The 21391-nt window shown below is 42.8% G+C and overlaps 1 protein-coding gene across 1 annotated transcript in view; it reads right to left on the reverse strand.

Moving 5' to 3' along the window:
• Window positions 1-21391, reverse strand: part of LOC147011247 (dynein axonemal heavy chain 10-like) — a 147580-nt gene that overhangs the window by 36138 nt on the left and 90051 nt on the right. The window contains exons 30-35 of the mRNA XM_085859696.1: window positions 20115-20267; window positions 15524-15784; window positions 14119-14291; window positions 13934-14027; window positions 13679-13846; window positions 13368-13559 (exon numbers count right to left, since the gene is read on the reverse strand). Coding sequence (XP_085715822.1) covers window positions 13368-13559; window positions 13679-13846; window positions 13934-14027; window positions 14119-14291; window positions 15524-15784; window positions 20115-20267 — 1041 coding nt within the window. The remainder of the gene's footprint in view (window positions 1-13367; window positions 13560-13678; window positions 13847-13933; window positions 14028-14118; window positions 14292-15523; window positions 15785-20114; window positions 20268-21391) is intronic.

The following is a 21391-nucleotide window of genomic DNA, read 5'->3' on the forward strand; positions in this document are numbered from 1 at the left end:
ACAATAAATCCCGAAAAAATTCAGATATTTTCCATTTTTAAGGCCCTGTCACACCTTGACGATTTAGCCAACGTATGCCTGACGTATGCAAAATTGGGCTAAAACGCTGGCACACGTCGAATACGTTATGGGTAAGTTTGTATACGTTAAGAGCACGCTGGCATACGTCATGGTACACTGGCATACGTCGTAGTACGCTGGCATACGTCATAGTTCGCCCAGCTGTTAGACAAATTTCCCATGCTTGAAATTTACCGACGTATGCCAGCGTATGACTCACGCGTTCCGCATAACGCTTGCATAAGTTGTAGGCGTATTACGCGAACGTTGGCACACGTCGACACACGTTACTTGTAAGGTACTCATAAGTCGAAACACGTCAAGGTAATGGTTAGCGTCAGTGTTCCAGACTCCCTGTTTTTTTTTCTTTTTTTTTAAATTTTTATCTTGCCAAAACAAAGTTTTGCAAGATATGTTAGTCAGCTTGTATGTTTTTTGTTTTTTTTGTCTGTAATCACGTATAAAAAAATTCTGCAGAGCACAGTTATCATCGGAAATTTTTGTAACTTCGCATATCAGAGGCCTATAGAGGTCCCTTTCAGTGCACAAAATTTTGAAGGTCAAGGTCAAAGGTCAAGGTCACTTTGTCGCAAATCAGGGGAGTCGACGAAACCCTTATTTTTTGAGTAATTTTGATCGGATCGTCTTCAAACTTCATGGGAATATAGATCATGGTCTGGCGCTCAGCTGATTAATTTTTGGTGGCGATTGGCCTTTTTTTTTTTTTTTTGTATACCTTGGTCGAGGCTCGTATGAGAGCTAACACACAACTCACAGCTTGTTGAAGGAGAAGATGGAGAAGAGAAGATGGACAACTCACAACTGTGGAAGGGAGAGGGATGGGGATGGGACGGGGAACATGGCGAGGAGAAGATGGACATTACAGGGACTTTCAGGAAGGAAAGCAGGAGAATTGAAGGAAGTGGGCTTGGGTGGATTATCGGGGGTAGAAAAGATCGAGGATTTGGATGGGGGAAGATAAGAGGTGGTGGTGAACACCTGTTTTGAAAGCCTGGAGGGAAGAATGGGAAAGAATAGAGTGAGGAAGTTTATTCCAAAGGCGGGAAAAAAGAGGAATGAAAGAGTGAAGATGAGCAGTGATTCGTGATTTTGGTAGTTTTACCAGAAGGGGGTTGTTGGCGGACCTTGAGCGCCCTGTGGAAATGTGGTTGGGACAAATCGCAGAGAGAGCAGGGGGGGCAAGGCTGGAGAGGAGTCGGTAGAAGACAGAAAGACCACCGACTAACCTGCGGTGATTGAGTGAGAGGCCCAAAGACTCAGCTTCATTGCGGGAGATGCCAATGATCTTAAATGCCTTGGTTTCGACAGCGTGAAGTCGAGAAAGGTGGGAGGCAGGATCACCAGCCCAGAGGGGAGAGCAGTACTCCATCAGGCTACGGACAAAAGCTTTGTAAGTAGTCAGGAGCTCAAGAGGGCCGAGGAAGGACTTTGCACGACGGAGGATTCCCAGTCGGCGACTGGCTTTTGAGGCAAGGTTGGAAATGTGACTTTCCCAGGAAAGGTCATAGCAGATAGTGAGACCCAGAAGCTTGAAAGAAAAGACTTCTTCCAGAGGATTGTTGAGAAAGTGGATGGGGGGGTTTTGTAAACGGTCCTTTCGAAGAGACATAGTGAGAGTGTGAGATTTGTGTGGATTGAAAGACATGTTCCACGTGTTGGACCAGTTTGTGATTTTATCCAGATCTGCAGTGAGCGAAGAAGCTGCTGCTTGCCGGTCTGAGGGATGACAGATGGTACGGCAGAGGGTGGAGTCATCGGCAAAGAGAAATAGAGGATTTTCCAGAGAGTCCGAGAGATCATTGATGAAAACCAGAAAAAGAACAGGGCCCAGAACGCTACCTTGAGGAACTCCAGCCTGGACAGGAAGGGGGGATGAAAGAACTCCATTTGGGGCCACACGTTGACTGCGACAGGAGAGGAAGTCTGCGAGCCATGAGTGGAGATGGCCTTGAATACCATGGGAAGAGAGTTTGGTGAGTAGTGCAGGGTGCCAGACTGTGTCAAAAGCACGTGATATGTCCAGGGATACGGCTCGGATTTCCTGTCTGGCATTGAGGACCTCCATCCATTGATGGGAGAGCAGTAGCAGCATATCCAGGGTAGAGTGACCTGGTCTGAAACCAAATTGATGATTGGAAATCAAGCCATTGGAGAAGAGGAACGATTTCATGTCTGAAGCGATGATGGATTCCATAACCTTGCTGATGATTGGGAGAAGGCTGATTGGTCTGTAGTTACAGGGATCTGTTTTTGCACCTTTTTTATGCAGGGCAGTGATGTTAGCAGATTTCCAAGCAGATGGCAGATGACCTTTGGAAAATGAGAGGGTGAATAGAACAGAGAGAGAGGGTGAGCAAGAGCAGAAGAGCAGGCTTTGAGGACACGTGGGCTGATGCCGTCTGGACCGGTTGCAGAATCTGACTCGAGGTTTGAAAGCAAGCTCTCCACCTTGTCAGGAGAAAAGGATACAGAGTCCAGGGACAGTTGGGTGCGACTGGGTAAAGTGGGTAGAGATAGTGATGGGTTTGGGACACAAGATTTAGCTGCAAACACCGAGTTTAGACATTCAGCTTTATCACGTGTGGAATCAGCAGTGCGGCCATTTGAGGTAAGGGAGGGGATGGAGGGGGAACATACACCAGAAACAGATTTGATTAAACGCCACCAGGATTTTGAGGAGGGAGAGAGGTTTGAGAGTTCAGACTTGAGATGAGAAAGATGTTGTTTTCTGGCTCTCCTGAGAGTAGATACACACTTGTTCCGAGCTTTGTGGAAAGAACTGAGATTGCCCTCAGTTGGGTTTGCTTTCCATGAGGCAAAGGCAAGTTGTTTCAGGACAACTGCCTCGCCACAAGCTTCAGTAAACCAAGGGCGGGAGGAAGGGTAAGACAACTGAACACGAGAGGGGATAAATCTGTGCATGAGGGAGAGCAAGTTTCTTTGAAAGAATTCCCAGGATGAGTTGATGTTTGAGAAAGTAGTGATAGGAGACCAGTCTGTAAGTTTGATGGCTGCTCGGAGACCCTGCCAGTCGGCTTGAGTGAAATGCCAGACTCGACGGCGGTGAGGTGGTTCTCTGATAACAGCCAGAGAGATGTCCACTTTAACAAGGACGTGGTCAGAAGAACCAATTGGAGCGAAGGAAGAGCAGCATATGTTTTTAGGCCTTGACCTTCATATGTTTTTATTTTTATTTTTTGGTCTGTAATCACGTATAAATCACTCTGCAGAGCACAGTTATCATTGGAAATTTTTGTAACTTCGCATATCAGAGGCCTATAGAGGTCCCTTTCAGCGCATAAAATTTTGAAGGTCAAGGTCAAAGGTCAAGGTCACTTTGTCGCAAATCAGGGGAGTCGACGAAACCCTTATTTTTTGAGTAATTTTGATCGGATCGTCTTCAAACTTCATGGGAATATAGTTCATGGTCTGGCGCTCAGCTGATTAATTTTTGGTGGCAATTGGCCTTGACCTTCATGGTTAGCGCCTCAGGTCAAACATATTTGACCCCAAGGTCAAATTTTCAAGTTTTAGGAACCATATCGTGTAGTACCTCAAATTGAACACCTCGATGAGTGCTTTCGAGATATGTCAAGCTTGAGACATTATGATGTCATTTGGTGACGTTATGAGGCAAAAGCATATTTTTCATGATTACTCTGTAGAACGATTCTTATCGGAATCTCTCGTTGGCAGATATTCCTCAAGGAGTCGCTCCTGGTGGATAGCAGCTCTGTTCACCTCAGTGTGACCTTAAAGAAGTCACACGTGGTCACCTTTTGGCAAGATACGGGTCACCCAGCGGGTGACATTGGTTTTTTTTTTCTTCGGTATGACGGTCATGTTGACACTTCAATTTCTAGTGCGGTTATAATATCATATGATTAAAAGGCTGCCGCTCAACGATTTAAATCATAACCGCACTAGAAATCGAAGTGTCAACATGACCGTCATACCGAAGAAAAAAAAAAATAATAAACCAGGGAGTCTGGAACACTGACGCTAACCATTACCTTGACGTGTTTCGACTTATGAGTAATGTACAAGTAACGTATGTCGACGCGTGTCAACGATCGCGTAGTGTGCCGACAACTTATGCCAGCGTATGCGGAATGTGTGTCACACACAGAGTACGTCGAGAAATTTTCAACATGCTGAAAATTTCTCGGCGTACAATGACGTATGCCAGCGTACTACGACGTATGCCAGCGTGCTCTTAACGTATACAAAACTTACCCATAACGTATTCGACGTGTGCCAGCTTGGTTCGGCAAACTTTTCATACGTCGGCAGACGCTGGCTAAAACGTCAAGGTGTGACAGCGGCTTCACACTTCGATGTCTAGTGCGGTTATGATTTGAATCGTCGAGCCGCAGCCTATTAATAGCTTCCGCCACGTGATCGTCGGCGATACGCTGCCGCGCTATGCATAAGTTCGACTATCGTTGGGCATAGGTTGTGAACGCCGACAACACGCTCAGCATTCGTTGGTATAAGTTATCTATACGTGATTAAAACGTTCTGTGTACGTTACTAATACGTTATGCATACGTCCAACACGTTATTATACACCCAAAACGTAAAAAGCATCAATAGTTCAGCATACGCCAGCGTTTTACATACATTTTGAGACCTTGCCATACGCTGGCTAAAACGTCAAGGTGTGACAGCCCCTTTAGTTTGAATCGTTGGAGGTGATTATAAAATTTTATTGCAAGAGTAAAACTTCAGAGAGTTCTGTTGTTTCAGTAGCTTGTTCCTCAATAATATGTGAATGATAATGATCGTAAATATAGACGACAGCCAAATACTTATAACTTCCAGTAAAAGATAATTAAAAAGTTTTGGGAATGAGAAACTCATAATATGATTAGATCTAAATCTATTTTTCAACAGAATCACACAGAACTTCAAGAAAAGTAATACGTATGTCTTTTCATGCATCGATTACAAGGAAGCCAAAACATTTGCATCACTGAAACAGTATTTTTGACAGCATACAGTGGCCTGCAAAAGTATTCACGCACCCTCACCCCCCTCCCTCATCCCCACTCACCCCCCCCTGTGCAAATTGTTCACATTTTGATGCCATCTGAGCTCATTTCTTGTTTCATGATTGTTTCAAATCAAACTTAATATATAGAGTTCACAAACTCCTCCAAAGAAATAAAGCTAAAAATGCAGATAAAATGTGAATAAGTTTGATTACACTGAACAACAAAAATTTTTTACTGGAGATGTGTAAAGTGATTTAGACTAATTTGGGTACGCTGATTTCAAAAATCATAACCGTTTTGCTGTATCACTTCAGGATTTTCAGTAACAGAAATATTCCCATTGCCTAGAAGTCAGGATTTCAATGAAATTTACAAAAATTCATTTATTCATTTATTTCATCATGAATGCTTCAAAATTATAGAAATTACAGAAAAACTCCACTAGAATGTAATTAAAAATGCTTTAGGCATTTGGCTTTGCGTTTGTGCTGCTCTGTGTCAGTTTCACGATGCAGGAACCAGCAGAAATCGCCCATCATGTTCGGGTTGTGCCGCCCTTGGTAACGCGTCTCCATGAGTGAAATCTCTTGGTGGAATCGCTCGCCGTGCTCGTCCGAGACTGCTCCCAAGTTGTCAGGGAAGAAGTTCAGGTGCTGGTGTAGGAAATGGATTTTCAGGGACATCCTGGAGCCAAGTTTCCTGAAGGACTCCAGCAGCTGCTGCACTATTTCTTCATAGTTGTCCGCGCGCTCGTTCCCCAAGAAGTTGTCCGTCACAGCTTGAAAGCTCCTCCACGCTGCCAGCTCTTTGGGGTTTAGAGTTGTCGGAAAAGTTTCGTCCTTCATAATCTGTCGGATTTGCGGTCCAACAAAGACACCAGCCTTGATCTTGGCCTCCGACAAGGTGTTGCCAAACTTTTCCTTGAGGTATAAAAACCCACGCCCATTCAGATCCATTGCCCGTACAAAACTTTTCATCAAGCCGAGCTTTATGTGGAGTGGTGGAAGGAAAACCTTGGCTGGGTCGACAAGGGCGACATGCTTCACGTTGTGTCGACCAGGTACATGCTCTTTTCGCTCTTCCCAATCTTTCTTCGTCCAGTGATTCTTGTCGTCTCTGCTATCCCAGAGACAAAGGAAGAACATGTATTTCGTGTAGCCTGACTGCAGCCCTAACAACAGCACCACCACTTTCAAGTCTCCGCAGATGTGCCAGTTGAAGTCATTGTACTTGATGGAATCAAGCAGCTGCCGCATAGTCTCATAGGTCTCTGTCATGCCGAACGCGTGAGCCAGTGGGACTGATGGTTTCTCGTTGCCATTGTGGAGCAAAACAGCCTTCAAGCTGTTCTTCCCCGAGTCGATGAAGAGGCGCCAGTCTGCAGGATCGTGATCACACCCAAGTTCTTTCAACAGACCGTTGATGTCACTGCAGAATGTCATCGTGTCTTCCATCTCAAAGAACTCAGCCATGTCTCTGTGACGTGCTCTGAACAAGGATATCTTGGTGTTAGGTTCAAGTAGATTCCACTGCTGCAGCCTTGATCCAAGCAGCTCTGCCTTCGCCTTTGACAGCGAGAGATCTCTTACAAGATCATTTAAGTCTCCCTGGTTCAGAAGGTGTGATTCTTGAGTGTCGGGTTCAAAAGGTTCATCATCACCATCCTCTTCACCACTGCTTACAGCTATGTTCTGATCAGCTGGAGGTGTTGGAACGGGGTTCTCGTCATCATGAGGCACAGGTTTACGAGCAGAGACGCAGTCAGCGTACTTGATGTGACCTTTATTCTTGTTGAAGCCGGCGATGCTTGTGCAGCAGAAATAACAATCATCATGATGATTCTGCGGCTCACGCCATATCATGGGCACCGCAAATGGCATGCTCGCGCGCTTGCCCACCAACCACTGAGTCAAGGTTGTGTGACAGCTTGTGCAGCAGATGTGTGGTGCCAGGCTCTGTTCTTGGTCCCCCACCTTACACCCGAAGTAGTGAAAGTAGGCGGCCTTCATTTTCACTGCTGTAGATATACTTCGCTGTTGATCTTTTTTGGTATACCGACCACAGACATAACAGAAGTTGTCAGGATGATTGGTACAGGAACGCTTACTCATCTTTATCTGAAAAAAAGAAATATAACACAAGTTAACAACAATTGTACGAAATAGACATGTTAAAGACATATGTAAATTTCATTGAAATCCTGACTTCTAGGCAATGGGAATATTTCTGTTCCTGAAAATCCTGACGTGATACAGCAAAACGGTTATGATTTTTGAAATCAGCGTACCCAAATTGGTCTTAATCACTTTACACATCTCCAGTAAAAAAATTTTTTTGAAATTTGTTGTTCAGTGTTATCATAAAAAAAATCAGATGATTCTCAGTTGCGTTGGTATTCCAACCCTTTACCGAATTAACCCTAACTCACTTCAGGAGAAAATTATTTATTTGAAAGGTTACAAAATATATGTAATAGGTTTCACCTGGATGTAACCATTGGTTTAAATTACAAATGAAGCTCCCCCACTTATCTAAGGAGTTTTAAAGTGCAACTCACTTGGTCAACCAAGAAGGTAAACATGAAGACAAAGGAGCTTTCCAAAGAAGTCAGACATGAAGTGGTGGAGAAACACCGTTCAGGAGAGAGCTATAAGAAGATTTTAATTTCACTCATTAACTCTTTGAGTTCGGTGAAACCCATCATTAAGAAGTGGAAGACGTATCATACCACCCAGACTCTACCCAGATCAGGGTGCCCATCCAAACTCAGCAGCCATGCAAGCAGGAAACTGGTTCAGGATGTCACTGTAAATCCAACAATGACTTTGAAAGATCTACAGGCTCTATGTCTGAGATGGGGGTCAGTGTTAATCAATCAACAATATCCTGTTCCATTCACAAAGCTGGCCCCCATGAACAGGTGGCAAGAAAGAAACCATGACTGAAAAAGAGGCATCTAAAAGCTAGTATGGAGTTTTCGATAAAGTATCTTAATGATACTGCAGGCATGTGGAGAAACGGTTTGTGATCAGCAGAGACAAAAATTGAACTTTTTGGTTTAAATTCAAAGTGTTATGTCTGGAGGAAACCCAACACTGCACATCACACAGTGAACACCATCCCGACTGTCAAGCATGGTGGTGGTAGCATCGCGTTATGAGGCTACTTTTCATCAGCAGGGACTGGCAAGCTTGTCAGAATAGAAGGGATAATGGATGGAGAAAAGTACAGGAGAATCCTTGATGAAAACCTGCTTGAGTCAGCCATGAATCTGAAACTGCGTCAGAAATTCACATTTAATCAGGACAATGATTCAAAGTACAAAGCTCAAGCCACATTGGAGTGTCTGAATAAGAACAAAATAAATGTTCTTGAGTGGCCCAGTGAAAGGCCTGACTTGAACCCAATTTAACATTTATGGCGAGACTTGAAGATCGCAGTCCATCGACGATCCCCATCAAACTTGGCAGAACTAGAGCAATTTTCACTTGAAGAATGGGCAACGATTTCACCATCCCACTGTGTAAAGCTGTTAGAGATCTACCCACGAACACTCATAGCAGTTATTGCTGTAAAAAGTGCTTCCAGCAAGTACTGATCTTGGGGGCTGAATACTATTACAACCAGTGAATGTTGATTTGTACATATTTTCTGCAGGTATTCCTGACATGTAACCTCCTCCAACTATAACAGTGTTTAGTTTGATCTCTTCAGTTATTCATAAAGATGTTCATTTGGAAATATTTTTCTCCATAATTCGTAATTCATCTAAATGAGCCATTATTGGTCGGGGGTGAATACTTTTGCAGGCCACTGGTAAATAATCAGCAATTCAACATGTTATTAATCTGGTGCAACTGTCGTGAGACATCATCAGGTGAGGAAAATAATAACTAGCAACCAGGTTAGGGCAGTTTAATTGTTCACTTCTATGGTTCCACATTTTTGCTAGATAACTGAGGCACTTGTTTTGCTGGTAGACAAGTGTAATATACTGAAAACAACTTGAGTTGCTCTGTTTGGCATTCCGATCTGAGCCTTTAGCTCGTGATGCTGGGATGCCATTTACAGTACTGTGTAGTGTTGACTTGTTCATTACCTCTACCACCGAAGGTGGACGGAGGTTATGTTTTCACCTCTGTTTGTTTGTCTGTCTGTCTGTTTATCTGTGTGTGTGCAGGATATCTCAAAATGTTATGGACACATTCAGCCAAAACTTGGTGAACAGGCTGGGTGTGTGACAAGGATGAATTGATTCGATTTTGGTGAAGATCCGAATCCGGACCGGATACGATAATCTTTGAAGTGATTCTTCCTTCACCATTGAGAGATAGGGCCAAAAACGACATACAGCAGGATATCTCAAAAAGTTATTTCATACCTTGAAAGGTAATGATTATGACATATCAGCATGGTTATGACAAAGTTAGTGGATGAGATGTGTTGGTGACAAGATTCGATTTTGGTTTAGGTGTGGATGCAGATCCGGCCTATCAGTGGCAAACAAAACATGAATTGTTCAACCTGGCAGATGTATGCGCTCTACCGAGTGCCATTGGAGTTGTGTACTTGTGTCTTTGTACAATGATGATCTAAATTAGAAGTAGACTTTTGTCTATATCTGATAACAAAGCTTGCAGGTATACTCTATCACAAAAACGAAACTTTCATTACCTTTCAAGGTATGATATCGAGCTTTGGACACCGACGAGTCCCATCAGAATGTTAACTAATTTCAAACCTCTTTGGTGTAAAATTATTTCGGATGTGCATAGTCAGTGTAGCCCATCGTTCTTAACGACATTCCTCATCCAAGACCTCTTACCCGTTCGGTGTTCTATTACACGGATGACTTTGACAGACAGTTATCACTGGACAGCGCAACCAATCACCATGCTTTATGTTTTACAATTCCACCATCTTTGTTATCTGACTTGCCACCATCTTGATTCTCCACATGTGCATTAAAGCAGAAAACACGTGATTTTGGATATTGGTTACCAACACGATAAAGATCAATTCCCGAAACCTATCAATCCACACACATGACACCACCTTTCATAAACAAAGGTCTAAAGGTCCAACTTGAACTGCGCTCACAATTCAGGGATAAGTAAAGTGGTGTTTCCTCATATCCTTGTCCTGCAAATGTATGACATTTGTACAATGTCCTCCATGAGTCATACACACTGATCATGTGAAAAAACCCTGGTGTTGGCTTTTACGGTTAAGGGGGGCTGGCTTAAGATATTAGGGTCTTGAGTTCAAGCCCCTGTCGTGTCATTGAATTAACACCAGGCGGGTTGATTCAGCTTGTCATCCTTCTGAGGTCGGTGAAATAAGTACCAGTCTGCTGGCAACAGGAAGCATTGCAGCAGCGGCACAGTCATGCCCTCAGAAAATGATGCAGCCAATCAGGCACAGGATGCATACAAATAAATAAATAAAAATGTGGAAAAAACAAATTGTGCTCCCTGTTTGAGGCTAACCTTGCTTTCCTCAAAATCATTTGGCTCCTCTCTTGTTAAACGTTTATATTTCATAGACTTGGTTGCTTAAAATTACATTTTCAAATGGAGTTATATTCAAATCCATTCAACGCAGACATCTGCTCCCTAATATGAATGAGCTGGGATTTGGAGTGAACGAGTGTCAAATATAATATGATACTGATGTCACTTTTTATCTATTTATAAAAGGAGAAGTGTGTGTGTGTGTGTGTGTGTGTGTGTGTGTGTGTGTGTGTGTGTGTGTGTGTGTGTCCGTCCGTCACGTTTCATTGCAAAGGGTTCACTCAGGATCAGAACAAATATTCGTGTCCATTTAATCATAAAAATGGCTGTTTTAAAAGCCCTTCTTTCCGAAGAAGAAGAAGAAGAAGAAGAAGAAGAAGAAGAAGAAGAAGAAGAAGAAGAAGGAAAGAAGAAGAAGAAGAAGAAGAAGAAGAAGAAGAAGAAGAAGAAGAAGAAGAAGAAGAAGAAGAAGAAGAAGAAGAAGAAGAAGAAGAAGAAGAAGAAGAAGAAGAAGAAGAAGAAGAAGAAGAAGAAGAAGAAGAAGAAGAAGAAGAAGAAGAAGAAGAAGAAGAAGAAGAAGAAGAAGAAGAAGAAGAAGAAGAAGAAGAAGAAGAAGAAGAAGAAGAAGAAGAAGAAGAAGAAGAAGAAGAAGAAGAAGAAGAAGAAGAAGAAGAAGAAGAAGAAGAAGAAGAAGAAGAAGAAGAAGAAGAAGAAGAAGAAGAAGAAGAAGAAGAAGAAGAAGAAGAAGAAGAAGAAGAAGAAGAAGAAGAAGAAGAAGAAGAAGAAGAAGAAGAAGAAGAAGAAGAAGAAGAAGAAGAAGAAGAAGAAGAAGAAGAAGAAGAAGAAGAAGAAGAAGAAGAAGAAGAAGAAGAAGAAGAAGAAGAAGAAGAAGAAGAAGAAGAAGAAGAAGAAGAAGAAGAAGAAGAAGAAGAAGAAGAAGAAGAAGAAGAAGAAGAAGAAGAAGAAGAAGAAGAAGAAGAAGAAGAAGAAGAAGAAGAAGAAGAAGAAGAAGAAGAAGAAGAAGAAGAAGAAGAAGAAGAAGAAGAAGAAGAAGAAGAAGAAGAAGAAGAAGAAGAAGAAGAAGAAGAAGAAGAAGAAGAAGAAGAAGAAGAAGAAGAAGAAGAAGAAGAAGAAGAAGAAGAAGAAGAAGAAGAAGAAGAAGAAGAAGAAGAAGAAGAAGAAGAAGAAGAAGAAGAAGAAGAAGAAGAAGAAGAAGAAGAAGAAGAAGAAGAAGAAGAAGAAGAAGAAGAAGAAGAAGAAGAAGAAGAAGAAGAAGAAGAAGAAGAAGAAGAAGAAGAAGAAGAAGAAGAAGAAGAAGAAGAAGAAGAAGAAGAAGAAGAAGAAGAAGAAGAAGAAGAAGAAGAAGAAGAAGAAGAAGACGAAGAAGAAGAAGAAGAAGAAGAAGAAGAAGAAGAACAAGAAGAAGAAACAGAAGAAGAAGAAGAAGAAGAAGAAGAAGAAGAAGAAGAAGAAGAAGAAGAAGAAGAAGAAGAAGAAGAAGAAGAAGAAGAAGAAGAAGAAGAAGAAGAAGAAGAAGAAGAAGAAGAAGGAAAGAAAGAAAGAAATAAGATGTGGGATTTGGATCTTTAAAAAGGGAATCCAAATGAAACATTTTTTTCTTCTGAAAACCATTGAAAATCATTCATCACGGTTTAATTTGAAGGGAAAATTGAACTTTCTTTGCCAATCACAAAGTGCCAAAAAAAAAGCCCTAATGTGTCGATTTTAGATTTTCACCATTGACGTCACACCTGGAACCAACCTTGATCCAAATTGTGGCTTACATCGAGAAACGGTGCATTTCAAGCTAAGATTCCTTTACTGCAACTCTGAAGGTTCTCGATATGTTCAATCCGATCAGTGGGATTGTGAAGAAACTATTGGAGACAAAATTAGTGATGTGAACACTTTCGGGGGTGATTATGGAGCCGTATTGTTTGAAGCCTTATGCGAGCGATTCAGACTAAGATGGCGACAATGGAGGTTGATTAGTGAAGATGAAAATGCTGGTCGCATGTTCACTACAGATCGGTTGGTTTTGTATTTCCGTTCAATTGTCGGTCTGTAAGGGATTTTGTATTAATTGATATATCAGTTATATTATTCGAACAGAAACACGGCAAGACACAGCATGGACACGGACATGACACGATACGGACACTGCCCAGGCACACTCAGACACCACCAACAAAATGGGTGACAAATGCTTTATCCCACCGTCCAGGCTGACCAGGTGTTCTGTAAGCGATGGGATCATCTTATTTCATTCTTTCCTGGGACGCCATTTGTGTCTGTGGTCATGCCATGTATTGTCTCACCGTCGTGTCCATGCTGTGTTGATGTCCCACCCCAGTGGGATCAAGGGATAGATTAGCGTCGAGGTGGTCTGAGCGTTTGGGTTCCCCTTTAATGCCGCAGTTCCAACGGTTCCATTTTTATTATTCTAAGACAGCAGGAATCATTCGGAATAAAGCACGAAGGGCAAGGAAGGAGCACACAAACAACAACGACAACATGCAGCCACCACAACAGCAACAACACATAAAATATCCTTTTTCCGTGTTTTAATTCATTATATATCTTCAATGAGACTCATCGAAAGACGAGCAATATGTTTGTGAAGTACATCATGCTGTCTTTTGAGTAAACCCATCAACAATGTGATGGGTGGGCACGGCTAGGTTTTATCATTGTCAAGCCAAGATGGTATCTTGAGCTAGAACTGTGGTGCGAGTCTGTTTCTTTGAATGTGAGTTTCCTTAAAACTAGGCCTCACTTGGCATCCTGCGGTGAAGGCTGCGAGACGAGTCAGAGACCGGTGGCCACAGCCTGGTGGCCCAACGAGCATTGCGTGTCCCCAGTGCATCCGCAGGAGACGGTGAATGCGGGTCAGGTGCTCCAAAGCATAGTCAAAAAGCACCAAATTCATGGGTGTTTTCTGTGATTTGTTGTATGCTTCCAAAAGCTCCTTTAATGAAGAAAGTTTTTTTTTTCACTCCTTTATCATTTAGACACAATGCAAAGAGAAGAATGACAAATACGAAGATCCAAAGAGAAGAAGAAGTCAGAACAAAGAGGTGAAGAGACCTGGAAAAAGTGTCTGACATTCTCATAGTCTTGTAGGTCTTCGTAGGTCCGTGTCTCTTCAATGTTCAATGCTGCCCAATAGTCTCCAAAAAGCAAAGGCTCCTGTCGAGCCTCTTCCACCTCTTCAGGAAAGTGCTCAATCAAGAGAGAGAGCAAATGGTCTTGAACCTGGAAGGTGAAAATAAGTATTATTCAGTGAAATGAAAAATGCATGAAGGTACAAACAGGATAGATCAAACTCATGCTTCTCCTTACCAGGGCCTGATCTGTTTCATTGACCAGACGATCGTGGAACACCCGGACACACTCATTTCTCCACACTCGAACCATCTTTGCTTTTGTTCTGTACCTACCACGACCAAAAAATAATGATAAATTGGTTTGTTCTTGCAATTTGTAAAGAAATTGAAAAATGCATCGACAGCACAAGATCAAGTTACCTGTCGTGCGTGGTAAGACAGAGGCCTTGGTAGACCCTGGAGAGGTCCCGCATGTTGAAGATGTAATGGAACCTTGAGGGTGTTGGTGGAAGTGTTTGTAATACGAAGTTGTATAGCTTTGCAGTGCATAGTGTGATATGTTTGCACATTGCTTGAATATCCTCCGAGAAGGGCTGCAGTGTGGCACAAACAAAGCAGTTTCTCACATTACTGACTTCCTCTAAATGCATAGCTTTGTTTCCAGGCCAAAAGTGACTTCCTTACAGCATGAGGTTTGTGGCTGCTAAACCTTCTGCCAACAAGTCTTTCTGTCAAATGGAAGTTTTAAATTTTTTATTTTTACAACTGTTTGTGTGTACAATCAGCCACAGCATAACCTCATTTAAAAATATACCCATCAGAGATGGGGAATTCCCTGCCATTGAAAAATAATTGAAATCAGATAAGCGTTTTTCCATTTATTACAAAAAACATTTTTTTCAAGATGGCCACCCCAGTCGGCCATCTTGGATCCGGCCATGCCCAAAATCAATAGGGTTCTTCTTTTTCAGGTGGTACATGTGTGACCGAAATTTCAAATCGATATAGCGAACAGTTTATGAGTTATCGCACTCACAGCTATAAATGTTGACGCCCAGCCAGCCGGACGGACGACCCGGGTGACAACAATATCCCCCTTCCGCCACGTGGCGGGGGATAAAAACTAAAAAAAAACCTAGAATGGCACTCACAGATCACAACGTCTCGCCTCGTGTGTTCATTCTGAACAAAAATACCATCGTTAACTGAACACGTAACTATTATGGCCCACTGCTATTATGGCCAATGCACCTGTATCATCCATGCACCGTATTATGTCACATAGTTTCTTGGCATGGGTTATGAACGTCATAAATTTAAATCTTCACTCACATCGGGTCATACTGTATATCAGCTATATGAAGTTTCAGATTTTTTGGATAAGGATTTCAATTCAACCAATTATGGCTAGAATACCACTTCACTGATGACATCATCATTATCACTCCATACACCGTTGATGACGTAAATGCCAAGTTTCAATTTTTTTCATTGAGCGGTTTCAGAGAAAATGATGTCCAAATGTTTTCCTTTAAATCAACATGGCTGCCATACCATGTGATCTGTGATGTCGGAGTGAGCAAGACAATATTCCCCATGGGGACTCCCTCTTAGGTTTAAGGTTTTGCATCGATCGGACAAGCAGTTGCAAAGAAAACCATTTTTAGAGCAAAATATATACAGTAGACGCTGACAGACAGACACACAGACAGACACACGGGTATTGCAATAGTCTCACATTCCCTTTGGGGTGAGACAAACAACCTCGTCATCTCCACAACGACAAACAAACGCAAGTTTAAAAAACGTTTTCAATGCAACAAACCTCGAGATGCCCACTCAACATTGAAGTGTAGATCGAGAGCAGTGACTCAGCGCAGGGGAAAGGCACATGAATGATGGAGAAAAGCGAGAGGAAACGAGAGTCCACCTTGTGACGAGCCCCACCGGTCGTCCCCATCGCTGCTAAAAAGTGCAGGTCATGAAGGTCCTTGCGTCCCGGCTTTCCACCACGATTGTACATGAAACCTCCTTCCAGCAGCAGTTTCAGAAGCGCAATGGGTTGTTGAGTTCCATAGTTATCGACCTAAAAGGAATACAATTAAAATTATGTACACAGAAAGGGAAATGTACAAATGGAAATGACTCATATGAGTCATACGTATTGTTTACAAAGTCATAATCTTGGGCCAGGATATACTAATTAGTGGTTGTTTTGGTCCATCGTGCATACATCGTTTCCTTTCAACATATTATTTTATTTATTGGTTAAGAGGATGGTGGTGTGGCCCTGCCTTTTCCTTGGCAGCATTTGGTGCCCACCTGTGGTTGCATTGATGGAATTTAAGTGTTAACTATGAAGCTTTACCAGACGTGGTGGTGTATTGGTTAGAGTTAGAGCATCTGCTCTGAGCCTGGGAGGTCGGTGGTTTGAACCCGAGATGGTTTGAACCTGACCGAGTCATACCAAACACTTTAAACAATGTAAGTGTTGCCTCCTTGCTCACCGTTTTGCATTTAAAATAGGATAGAGCATGGACAAACAACCATATGGTAGTCATCAAGGCACAGCCTTTTATAGGCCTAATGGCCTCCTCCTGTGTTGAAGATCCTTGAAAGGGAACTCATATCTTGTATAGTAAAAATAGGACCACTGGACCTGGAACTTATTTGAGCCCTGGCCTAATGTTGTAACCCAAATTTGGGAGCACTCTGACTGGTACGTCGTGAGAAAAAGATTTTGGAAGGAATCTGCATGAACGCCATTTTGACACACTTTTTTGTAAACATTGTCGAGGCTCGTATGAGAGCTAACACACAATGCACAACAAGGGGACATGAGACAAGAGGAGTGGGAGAGGGAAGGACAAAACAGTGGGGAACAGAGACATTAGGAGATCTGTAGAAGGGTGAGGGACGGGGTGGGGAACACGGGGTATACAAGATGGACATTAAAGGGACTTTCAGGAAGGAAAGCAGGGAATTTGAAGGAGGTAGGTTTGAGGTGGTTTAACGGGGGTATAAAAGATCTAGGATTTGGATGGGGGTTGATAAGAGGTGGTGGTGAACAGCTGTTTTGAAGGCCTGGAGGGAAGATTGGGATTGAAGAGAGTGTGGGAGTTTATTCCAAAGGCGGGGAAAAAGAGGAATGAAAAAGTGAAGGTGAGCAGTGATTCGTGATTTTGGTAGCTTTATCAGAAGGGGGTTGTTGGTGGACCTTGAGTGCCCTGCAGAAATATGGTGGGGACAAATCGCAGACAGAGCAGGATGGTGAGACCGGAGAGGAGATGGTAGAAGACAGAAAGATCACCGACCTGCCTGTGGTGAGAGTGAGAGGGCCAAAGACTAAGCCTCATCGTGGGAGATGTCAATGATCCTAAATGCCTTGGTTTCCACAGCATGAAGCTGAGAAAGGTGAGAGGCAGGAGCACGAGCCCGAGGGGAGAGCAGTACTCCATCAAGCTGCAGACGAAAGTTTTGTAAGTGGTCAGGAGCTCAGGTGGGCCAAGGAAGGACTTTGCACGATGGAGGATTCCCAGTCGGCGACTGGCTTTGGAGGCCAGGTTGGAAATGTGGCTTTCCCAGGGAAGATCATCGCAGATAGTGAGACCCAGAAGCTTGAATGAAAGGACTTCTTCCAGAGGGTTGTTGAGAAAGTAGTTGCTGATTTTTTCCAAATGGTCCTTTCAGAGAGACATAGTGAGAGTGTGATATTTGTAAGGATGGAAAGACATGTCCCAGGTGTTGGGCCAGTTTGTGATTTTGTCGAGATCTGCAGAGCGAAGAAGCTGTGGCTTGCCGTTCTGAGGGATGACAGATGGTATAACAGAGGGTGAAGTCATCAGCAAACAGATAAAGAGGATTTTCCAGAGAGTCGGAGAGATCATTGATGAAAACCAGAAAAAGAACAGGGCCCAGAACGTTACCTTGAGGAACTCCAGCGTGGACAGGAAGAGGGGATGAGAGAACTCCATTTGGGGCCACACGTTGGCTGCGACAGGAGAGGAGGTCTGCGAGCCATAAGTGGAGATGGCTATGACTTTCAGTCATGTGATCAGTATGGCCTCAGCAATTTAACATCAGGACATTATCCTGATGTTGTCACCCAAATTTGGTGGCATTCTGACTGGTGGGTCTGGAAAAAAAGATTTTGGAAGGAATTAAGGTGATTTTCCCAAAAGATGACTAAGTCATCCATTTTGACACAGTTCCGGTCATGTGATTGGCATAACTTCTGCAATTTAACATCTATACCCTGGCCTAATGTTGAAACCCAAATTTTGTAGCATTCTGATTGGAAAGGAAAATTTTGGAAGGAATTTGTGAGACCACCATTTTGACAGACTTCCGGTCAAGTGATCGGCATGGCCTCCAAATTGTAAAATCAGGACCCTGTCCTAATGTTGTAACCCAAATTTGGTATCATTCTGACTGGTGATTCAGAAGAAGAATATTTTTGAAGGAATTTACACGATTTTCCCAAAAATTGACGAAGTTGGCCATTTTGACACACTAACGGTCACATGATCGGCATGACCTCCACAACGTAACATCCCTACTCTCCAAGGCAAAAATGCTACAGTTAGAACTATAGTATATGAGAGTTGTACTCTCATATACTATGGTTGGTAACAGGTCCTACGACAGGAAAGGAATGCTATATTTGCCTGGGTGGCCGAACGTTGTAATCCAAATTTGGTAGCATTCTGACCGGCGGGTCTGGAGAAGAAGATTTTTGAAGAAATTTACTAAGTCGGCCATTTTCACCGACTTAAGGTCACGTGACGGGAATGAGCATTGCAAGCCCTGTTACCAGTCAAGAGAGGAACGTTGCTGCCAAATTTCAGTCGGATTGGTGCAGCGGTTTGGCCGAAGAAGTCAAAATAGGAGATTGATGGACCGACTATGTATGCATGATGACAATACCTTATCTGAAATTTAAATTCGAGTTAAGCTAAAAAGTTAATGAAGCTGCATGCATATGGATCCTTCGAACCAATTTGCTGGAGAGTTGGCATGACCAACCACAATTGTGAGGAAGAAAATCATGAGTCTGCAATGTTGGTTTCTGCAAAGGCTAAGATGTTTTCGGAAGTCTCACAATTTGAATTATCCGAGTTATATAACCACAATGTATTGTACAAGCACATAAGCAGTAGGCATATGTCTTTGCTTCACGTATGTAAGCCGGGTTATTTTATTTTTGGAGATGATCAAGCCAGCAGTCTGGCCAATACACCACCCAAATAAAAGGATGCGAGCAATTTGTAAAATAAATGAAGGTTTTTCTACGTAATTAGTCCGAGTTGTCAATGTTGAATTGTGAGTGCATCATGTATCTCTATTCCTGGTGGTAGTGGCTATGACAAGTCATAATGTAATAAAATGTTGAGTCTCTGCATGAAAACCATCGATATTGTTAATTATCATTCAAGGTGTTTGTTTGTTTGACTTCTGTGCACTCCTGCACCGCTGAATCAAACAGAAAAAGCAGTGAGAGAATGGATACAAGTAGGAGTGGATGAAGGCTTTGAGGGAAGTGAGTGAATGGGCTGAGTGGAAGTATGTGGACATGTATAAAAGGCAGTGGAATGTATAAAAAGTGTATAAAATGTATAAAAATGTATGTATAAAAAGCACTGTGTATACCCCGGTTAAAATAGGTGTACCATGTCCCTGTGTCGTAAGAGGCGACCAGGGTTGCGTCAGGAAGGGCATCCGGCGTAAAACATGTGCCAAATCACTATGCGGATCATACGGATGATCCGCTGTGGCGACCCCTCACGGGAGCAGCCGAAAGAAGAAGAAGAGAAGATAAAAGGCAGTGGAAAAGAAGAATAGGTGGGAGTGGATTAAAGTTTTGAGGTAAATGTGTGAAGGGGTAGCGGGGAATGGGAGAATGGGTTGCTGAGTGGATAGAATAAATGGAGTAGGTTTGCAGGCATTAGCTGCAATGGGCCATATAGTTGTTACATTAGTATGGACTTGTAGGCCGAGTCTTTGTCGATCATTTTACCAAATTTAAAGAATGATATGATGATATTTCTAAGACGAGCTCAATATCCACAAACTTAAAACCAAAATCCTAAATTATACCTCCTTCAACTGGATGCAATCTCCAGAATGCAAGTCTATTGATTGGAAACAAACAAACAGGCGCGTGCACGCACACACGCACACACACACACGCACGCACACATGCACGCACACACGCACACACACGCACACACACACGCACACACACACGCACACACACACTCACACACACACACACACACACACACACACACGCACACACACACACACACACACACGCACACACACACACACGCACACACGCACACACATACACACACACACACACACACACACACACACACACACACACACACACACACACACACACACACACACACCTGTGGCATGTTCAAGTCATCGAGAAAGACAAATAGGATTTTCCCAAGCGGAGGACCGTACACAGACTTTATCCTTTTTTCCACAGAGGCTTCGAGGTTTCTCTGAACATCCATGGAGGTAGTACGTGAAGAGAAGGTTACTGAGAGCTGCATCTGTGCAGAAAAAAAGCATTCATTGAGAAAACAAAGCTAAGGGTTTAGGAGATTGTGAATAGAAAGGGGAGGTGAAGGTGGGGGATAATAGAATTAAGGTGAAGGCAGGTGAGTTGGAGGGGAGAGAGATGGGAAAAAAAAACAAGTAGATACATTCAAAGTACACTGCCAAATAAGTAAATAACAAATCCTCCAGCACGCAACATTGCCAGGGAACCTTAAACACCTGGAGATCCCGCCGTGTAGCACATGGAGACGGAATTGGGAGGGAGCCATGTACAATAATTGATTGATGAGCTGCATAATTAAAATTAATAAATAATAATCGTAAAACAATTAATTTCTTAATCAATTGGCTAATAGCTGACTTAAACCACCACTGTTTCATCTGAATCTAAAGGCCCAGTCACACCTTGACGTTTTAGCCAGGAATGGCAACGTATAAAAATGTACGTAAAACGTTGGCGTACGCTGAAGTTTTGAGTTTTTTTTTTAAGTTTTGGTCGTATTCATAACGTGTTGGTCGTATGCATAACGTATTAGTAACGGGCACAGAACGTTTCGTTGTGTTAAAGATAACTTATACCAATGAATGCTGAGCCTGTTGTCGGCGTTCACAACCTATGCCCAACGATAGTTTAACTTAGTCATAGCGCGCTGCACGTATCGCCGACGAACTCGTGGCGTTCTCTGTTAAAAACCTGCCGCACGCAGATTTAAATCAGAACTGCCTGAAAATTGGAAGTGTCAACATCGCAGTCACACCTTGACGATTTAGCCAGCATATGCCGACCTATGAAAAATGTTTCTAAAATGCTGGGACACGTCGAATACGGTATGGGTAAGTTGTGTATACGTTAGGAGCACGATGAAAAACAATGAAGTACGCTGGCATATTACGTGGTACGTCTAGTACGTCGTGAAATTTCAAGCATGCTGAAAATTTTACGACGTACTCGACGTATGGCTCACAAGTTCCGCATAGGCTGGCATAAGTTCTCGGCACGCTCCGCAATCGTTTACACACGTCGGCCACACGTTACTTGTAAGTTACTCATAAGTCGAAACACGTCAAGGTAATGTTTAGCATACCCGAAACTTAATTTTTAACCTACGAGTAACGT

Source organism: Eptatretus burgeri, chromosome 16 (assembly GCF_056783735.1).
Source record: "Eptatretus burgeri isolate ZD-2024b chromosome 16, Ebu_testis_v1, whole genome shotgun sequence".
NCBI lineage: Eukaryota > Metazoa > Chordata > Myxini > Myxiniformes > Myxinidae > Eptatretus > Eptatretus burgeri.